The 8,513-nt window shown below is 44.3% G+C and overlaps 1 protein-coding gene across 1 annotated transcript; it reads right to left on the reverse strand.

Annotated features, from left to right (window-relative positions):
• Positions 1 to 6,069: 6,069 nt before the first annotated feature.
• Positions 6,070 to 7,878, reverse strand: LOC138372581 (uncharacterized). Its single transcript, XM_069338063.1, has one exon. The coding sequence runs from the start codon at positions 7,876 to 7,878 to the stop codon at positions 6,070 to 6,072; it is 1,809 nt and encodes a 602-aa protein (XP_069194164.1).
• Positions 7,879 to 8,513: the final 635 nt, after the last annotated feature.

An 8,513-nucleotide genomic window follows, 5' to 3' on the forward strand; every position in this document is an offset into this window, starting at 1 on the left:
CTTACGAAAATTAGGTTAAAGAAGCTTGCAGCAAACCGAATAATACATATAAACGCTTTACTCTTTTTATCCACCCGAACTCTAGCATATGTGTGTGTAACTTGCGCTTGAAACACCCCAGCGGTCTTAAAGTCTATTTTGTTTGCTGGTAATTTGTCCTATAAATGAAAATTGTATGAACCCAAGTCTTTCTTGAATCCAAACTTATGCCAATGATATGCATTTTCACGTGTTCTCTTTTCTTTTGATACTTGAAAAATCATTTGTGTAACCCCCTTTTATATATATACAGCTAGGTTAATTTCCCGTATCATATCCTACTAGCTTATACCATTTACGTCTGTCTGTCATCTTTAGTGAAAACCTTTAGCTCTTTTACAATACTGGACACATGTTTTGTTAGCTATTGATTCCTGGCTGGTGCTACATATTCCAGCATTGATCATACATAGGATCAAGTGATAGAGTGCTTTGAAAGAGTTCTATTTAAGGAATTCACTGACATTCTAACATTTTCAAGCGTTTCATACGCTGCTGATGAGAGCCCTTTTATATGTGCTAATAACATTAGAGATGAATATATCCACTTACAGATACTTTTCCTCTTCGGATTCTAGTAGTTGACGTGGTGTTGGTTGTGGTGATGAATAGCTGGTGGTGGTGATCATGTAGGTAGTAGTGAGCGTGGTGGCGATGGTTGTTGAGGTGGTGGTGAAAAAAGTGGTGGATGGTAGTGGTGAAGGAAGAGGAGGAAGAGTCATGGTAGTGGTGAAGGAAGAGGAGAAAGAATCATGGTAGTGGTGAAGGAAGAGATGAATGAGGTCATGGTAGTGGTGAAGGAAGAGGTGAACGAGGTCATGGTAGTGGTGAAGGAAGAGATGAATGAGGTCATGGTAGTGGTGAAGGAAGAGATGAATGAGGTCATGGTAGTGGTGAAGGAAGAGATGAACGAGGTCATGGTAGTGGTGAAGGAAGAGATGAACGAGGTCATGGTAGCGGTGAAGGAAGAGGTGAACGAGGTCATGGTAGTGGCAGCGCTGTGAATGAGTCAACTCTCGTTGGAAGAAAGTTGTGTTCGTTCATTGTTGAGGCGAAGGTCTGACCGTCGTGCGACCCGAGACTGTGTTGATCTGGTCGCCTCATCAATACCTCACTGCCTCATTAACCCTCAAGCACCTGGTTTAAAGGGGGAGCGCATCTTGCACCTCGCCAGCATCCACCTCATCTCCTTACTATGGAAGTTATCCGGCTCTGAGGGTTGGTATGCCTGGATACCTGTCATCGTGTCATTTACGAAAGTTGGCATTCCCGGGGTTGGTATGTCCGGAGGACCCCCCCTGGATAGCTAGAAGGGGGGATAACATTTCAATACTGGGATTCGTGGGCTGGTTCCGGGATATCCCAACTGAGGGATAGCATGTGTGAGGTAGTGTCTGGCGGTCCCCTCTCTCTAAACACACACAGACTCACGCACACACGACAAGGATGAACAGTTTTCTAGCTGACAGACAAATGAGGGCAGTAATCAGTGACAATGTAGCTGACTGGAGGAGTGTTACTAGCGGAGTACTGCAAGGTTCAGTTCTTGCATCAGTGATGTTCATCGTCTACATAAACGATCTACCAGAAGGAATACAGAATTATATGAACATGTTTGCGGATTATGCTAAGATACTGGGGAAGACAGGAGACGCAGACGATTGTAATGCCCTTCATATTGACCTATTTAATATAAGTGCTTGGAGCGATAAGTGGCAAATGGAATTCAATGTGAATAAATGCCATGTTATGGAATGTGGAATCGAAGAAAATAGACTACACACAACTTAACAATTACATGAAAAGGAATTACAGAACACTAATAAAGAACGAAACCTAGGGGTGATTTACGGGCTATTCATGCTCGTGCCACCATCTGGTTGGCTTAATCTTAATCAACCAATCTAGGTGTGATTCTGGATAGGAAGGTGTCGTCAGATGAACGCATAAAGAACATTATGTGAGGAGCGTATGCGTCGCTTGCCAACTTTAGACTGGCTTTTAATTATATGGATGGCAAAACACTAAAGAAACTGTTTCTGACTTTTGTGAAACCAAAATTGGAATAAGCAGCAGTTGTATGGTGCCCAAATCTCAGAACCTACATAAATAACTGGAAACGGTGCAACGGCATGCTACAAAATGGCTTCCGGAACTGAAAAACAAGAGTTACGAGGAGAGAGTAGAGGCAGTAAACATGCCAAAACTAGAAGACAAGAAAAAGATGGTATGATCACTACTTACAAAATACTAAAAGGAATCGAACAAACTGACAAAGAGGAATTCCTGAAATCAGCAACTTCACGAACAAGAGGACACAGATTCAAGCTAAGTTCAAGTACGTTTATTGACAAAAAGAAAGTACATTGAAAAGGATAGAATAACATTGATTATTTCGTCCTAGTTAAGGAAACAATTGTGCCGAAAAAAATATTAGAAAGTGTTATTTTAAAAACAGAGTGGTTAATGATTTGAACAAACTAAGTGAGAAGGTGGTGGAGGCCAAAACCGTCAGTAGTTTCAAAGCGTTATACGATAAAGAGCACTGGGAAGACGGGATACCATGAGCATAGCTCTCATCCTGTAACTAAGGTAATTACACACACACACACACACACACACACACACACACACACACACACACACACACACACACTAAGGGGCCGGTGGCTGAGTGCACAGCACGATTTCACGTAATCCTGTGGTCCGGGGGTTCGATTCCCGGCGCCGGCGAGAAACAATGGGCAGAGTTTCTTTCACTTTGATGCCCATGTTACCTAGCAGTAAATAGGTACCTAGGAGTTAGACAGCTGTTACGATCAGCTTCCTGTGTGTGTGTGGGGGGGGGGGGGGGAGAATAGCAGTAACACTTGATTGATTGATAGTTGACAGGCGGCTGAAAAAGCAGAGCTCAACCTTCGCAAGCACAACTAGGTGAATACACACACACAGCAGGTGAGTTAACAGAAAGGGCCTCGCAGCTGAGTGGAGAGCGTTCTGGGATCGTAGTCTTAACGGCCCGAGTTCGATCCCTGGCCAAGGCAGAAACAAAAGTGCAGAGTTTCTTTTACCCTGATAATCTGTTCACCTAGCAGTAAATAGGTACCTGGGAGTCAGACAGCTGGTACGAGCTGCTTCCTGGGAATGTGTGAGTGTGTGTGTTAGAGATAAATATATGTTGATTTAAAAGAGGAACAATAAATTGGTTAATAAGGCGGAGTCTGAGAGCTAATAGCTCGAATGTCCAAATACAAATAGTAAATATAAATAATAAATTCACACACTCACACACATGCACAGTTACGTACAAACACGTGCAACTCTACACACACACACGCACACACATGCACAGTTACGTACAAACACGTGCAACTCTACACACACACACGCACCCACACACGCATTCCTCTCAATGTTTGCTGATGATGCAAAAATTATGAGGACTAGGAGAAAGATTGTATGAGGCTACAAGATGACCTAGACAATTTGAAGGAATTGTCCAACAAATGGCTACTGAAGTTCAACCCATGCAATGTAAGGTAATAAAACTCGGCGGAGGAAATTGGAAGCTAAACGCAACGTACCGAATGGGAGATGATGTCCTTCAGGAAACGGAGAGAGAGAAATATCTAGGAGATCATATAACGTCAAACCTGTCTCCTGAAGACCACATCAAAATAATAACATCAGCGGCGTATGCAAGTGCTAACAATAGAACTGTCTTCAGAAACCTGTGCAAGTAATCCTTCAGAACCTTGTATACCATATAGGTAAGACCAATCCTAGAGTATGCATCCCCCAGCATGAACCCCGTAACTTGTTAAACACAAGACGAAGCTGGAAAAAGTTCAGATGTATGCTACTAGGCTAGTCCCAGTACTAAGAGGCATAAGTTACGAGAAAAGGCTGCGTGAACGCACATACAAAATTCACAGGAGAATAGACAGAGTAGACAAGGATGGATTATTTAACACGGGTGGTACACGCAAAAGGGCACAAAAGTGGAAACTGAGTACCTAAATGACCCACAGAGACATTACAAAGAATTTTTTCAGAGTCAGAGCAGTTAGTAAATGGAATGCACTGGGAGGTGATGTGGTGGAGGCTGACTCCATATTCAGTTTTAAATGTTGATATGATAGAGATCGAGAAGCTCCGAAATCTGTACACCAGTATATTAACGGTTGGGAGGCGCAACGAAAGAGTCGAAACTCAATCCTCGCAAGCGCAACTAGGTAAAACGAGCACACACACATACACATGTACATACACAGAACTGGATGTGTATGTACTGGAAACGCAACTGTATGTGCATGTAGTGTATGTGCAACTGGAAACGCAAATGAGTCGTAGAGACATCAGAAAGAAATTTTTCCTTTTTCGATCTGTCAATAAATCTAATAGGTTAGACGCAGAAGTCGTTAAATCTAAATCGATTCAAAACTGTATATGTAAATATGATAAAAGCGCGAGAAATGAGTCACTGACTTAATCTACGAACGTTCAGTAGGCAAGGGCTAGGAGCCTAACTCAACCTTGCAAGACAATCTAGGGAAGTACACTCACACATGGTTCAGTCATTATACCTCCACAGCTAACCCCCCCAACCTCCACACACACACACACACACACACACACACACACACACACACACACACACACACACACACACACACACACACACACACACACACACACACACACACACAAAATAAAAGAGCACCTCACCTTTTGTTTACTAACATGACGTCATTGTGGCTTCGTAAACAATGAAAATGTGGACCAGCGCCAGTGTGTTGTCTATCCCTTCCGTCCCAACCTCTGCCACTATCCCTCCCCCCTCCTATCTCTCCCCCCCCCCCACTCTTCCATCCTTCTTTCTATCCTCATTTATCTCTCACGCGACATTGGTGAATCCCTCCAGCCCGGTGCTTGGGTCCCTCCGTGACCCCGCTAACAAGGTGCTGGATAGTTCGTTTGAATAGGGCTGTGGAGCTCCTGGGCCGGTAACGAGTACAGGGACGGGGTGTGAGGGAGGAAGGGAGAGCAATAGATGGAACGGGAGGAAGCGAGGTAAAAATGCGATCTGAAATGAGAGGGAGAATGAGGGATGAGACAGGAGAGTGAGGGATATGAAGCCAGAGAGAGAAATCTAGAGATGGAGAACAGGGAATTGTCCTGACTAGAGTTCTCACTTGAGTGAGAACTCGGCCTAGCTCAACCCATGACACTCAAGATGTCCCACGTGATGCCCGGCACTCAAGATGTCCCACGTGATGCCCGCCACTCAAGATGTCCCACGTGACCCCCGGCACTCAAGATGTCCCACGTGACCCCCGGCACTCAAGATGTCCCACGTGACCCCCGGCACTCAAGATGTCCCACGTGACCCCCGGCACTCAAGATGTCCCACGTGACCCCCGGCACTCAAGATGTCCCACGTGACCCCCGGCACTCAAGATGTCTCACGTGACCCCCGGCACTCAAGATGTCTCACGTGACCCCCGGCACTCAAGATGTCTCACGTGACCCCCGGCACTCAAGATGTCTCACGTGACCCCCGGCACTCAAGTTGTCTCACGTGACCCCCGGCACTCAAGATGTCTCACGTGACCCCCGGCACTCAAGTTGTCTCACGTGACCCCCGGCACTCAAGTTGTCTCACGTGACCCCCGGCACTCAAGTTGTCTCACGTGACCCCCGGCACTCAAGACTGTTCAAGGCGTTGTTCAGACTGGTGGTTTATGTTACGTTATCTTACCAATATTTAACTTTACTTGGTACAGAAACACTAAAAGCAGGAAGTAACATTTATTTGTTTTACTTATAACTATTTCACTAATCAAATAAAGAAACACCTCAAAAGGTGTTTTTTCAACAAAACTATTCAATTTACAGTGACTGTCCCACAACAAGGTCGCTCGTGTCTTTCTCTGCTTTGTTTCTAACATAATAAAGTATACTTGGGATAATATTATTATTAATTGTAATTTAATTTCCAATTCTTTCCTTCTCTGTAAAATATTTAAGCTACTGTCTTAGCAGTCGGCGCCATGCACGGGGTAAGCCTTCAGTTGTTCCGGCAACCATGCTGGTGGTCTTGACCGTTATGGTGGAGGTCTTGACAGTTATGGTGGAGGTCTTGACAGTTATGATAATGTTGACAGTTATGATGGTTTTAGTCTTGACAGTTATGATGGTCTTGACAATTATGGTGGTGGTCTTTACAGTTATGATGGTGTTGACAGTTATTGTGGTGGTCTTGACAGTTATAATAGTGGTCTTGACAGTTATGATGGTGGTCATGACAGTTATGATAGTGGTCTTGACAATTATGATAGTGGTCTTGACAGTTATGATGGTGTTGACACTTATTGTGGTGGTCTTGACAGTTATGATGGTGGTCTTGACAGTTATGATGGTGGTCTTGACAGTTATGATAATGTTGACAGTTATGATGGTTTTAGTCTTGACAGTTATGATGGTCTTGACAATTATGGTGGTGGTCTTAACAGTTATGATGGTGTTGACAGTTATGATGGTGGTCTTGACAGTTATGATGGTGGTCTTGACAGTTATGATGGTGGTCTTGACAGTTATGATGGTGGTCTTGACAGTTATTGTGGTGGTCTTGACAGTTATGATGGTGGTCATGACAGTTATGATGGTGGTCTTGACAGTTATGATGGTGGTCTTGACAGTTATGATGGTGGTCTTGACAGTTATGATAGTGGTCTTGACAGTTATGATGGTGGTCTTGACAGTTATGATGGTGGTCATGACAGTTATGATAGTGGTCTTGACAATTATGATAGTGGTCTTGACAGTTATGATGGTGTTGACACTTATTGTGGTGGTCTTGACAGTTATGATGGTGGTCTTGACAGTTATGATGGTGGTCTTGACAGTTATGATAATGTTGACAGTTATGATGGTGGTCTTGACCGTTATGGGGGAGGTCTTGACCGTTATGGTGTAGGTCTTGACAGTTATGATGGTAGTCTTGACAGTTTTGATGGTGGTCTTGACAGTTATGATAATGTTGACAGTTATGATGGTGATATTGACAGTTATGATGGAAGTCTTGACAGTTATGGTGGTGGTCTTGACAGTGATGATGGTCTTGACAGTTATGATGGAAGTCTTGACAGTTATGGTGGTGGTCTTGACTGTTATGATGGAAGTCTTGACAGTTATGATGGTCTTGACAGTTATCATGGAAGTCTTGACAGTTATGAAGGCCTTGACAGTTATGATGGTGGTCTTGACAGTTATGATGGTGGTCTTGACAGTTATGATGGTGGTCTTGACAGTTATGATGGTGATCTTGACAGTTATGATGGTCTTGACTGTTATGATGGTGGTCGTGACAGTCATCCTGGTGTTCTTGACAGCCATGCTGATGGTCTTGACAGTTATGGTGGTGGTCTTGACAGTCATGCTGGTGTTCTTGACAACCATGCTGGTGGTCTTGACAGTCATGCTGAAGGTCTTGACAGCGATGCTGGTGGTTTTGACAGCCATGCTGGTGGTCTTGACAGTTATGGTGGTGGTCTTGACAGTCATGCTGGTGTTCTTGACAGCCATGCTGGTCGTCTTGACAGTCATGCTGATGGTCTTGACAGCGATGCTGGTGGTCTTGACAGCCATGCTAGTGGTCATGACAGTCATGCTGGTGGTCTTGACAGTCATGCTGATGGTCTTTACAGCTATGCTGGTGGTTTTGATAGCCATGCTGGTGGTCTTGACAGTTATGCTAGTGGTCTTGACAGCCATGCTAGTGGTCTTGACAGCTATGCTGGTAGTCTTGACAGTTATGCTAGTGGTCTTGACAGCCATCCTGGTGGTCTTGACAACTATGCTGGTAGTATAGCTGTCATGATTTTATGACTACAATCATAAGTACTGTAGCTGAGGCTGTCTTGAGATGACGTCCCTGCAAACACACACACACACACACACACACACACACACACACACACACACACACACACACACACACACACACACACACACACACACACACATACCACAAGGATCGGTGCTGGGACCAATTCTGTTTCTTGTATATGTTAATTAACGACATGTTTACAGGCGTAGAGTCCTACATGTCGATGTTTGCCGATGACGCAAAGTTGATGAGAAGAGTTGTGACAGATGAGGATTCCAGGATCCTCCAAGAGGACCTGAACCGGTTGCAGAGATGGTCAGAGAAATGGCTACTAGAATTCAACACGAGCAATTGTAAAGTTATGGAAATGGGACTAGGAGATAGGAGACCAAAGGGACAGTACACAATGAAGGGGAACAGCCTACCTGTAACGACGTGTGAAAGTGACCTGGGGGTGGACGTAACACCTAATCTATCTCCTGAGGCACATATAAATAGGATAACGACAGCAGCGTACTCTACACTAGCAAAAGTTAGAACATCATTAAGAAACCTAAGTAAGGAGGCATTTAGGGTGCTTTAC

This window comes from Procambarus clarkii, chromosome 39 (genome assembly GCF_040958095.1).
Source record: "Procambarus clarkii isolate CNS0578487 chromosome 39, FALCON_Pclarkii_2.0, whole genome shotgun sequence".
Lineage (NCBI taxonomy): Eukaryota > Metazoa > Arthropoda > Malacostraca > Decapoda > Cambaridae > Procambarus > Procambarus clarkii.

What these genes read in the sequence shown, in the direction of transcription:
- LOC138372581 (XM_069338063.1), bottom strand. Translation starts at nt 7,878, where the DNA reads ATGGCTGTCAAGACCACTAGCATAACTGTCAAGACTACCAGCATAGCT.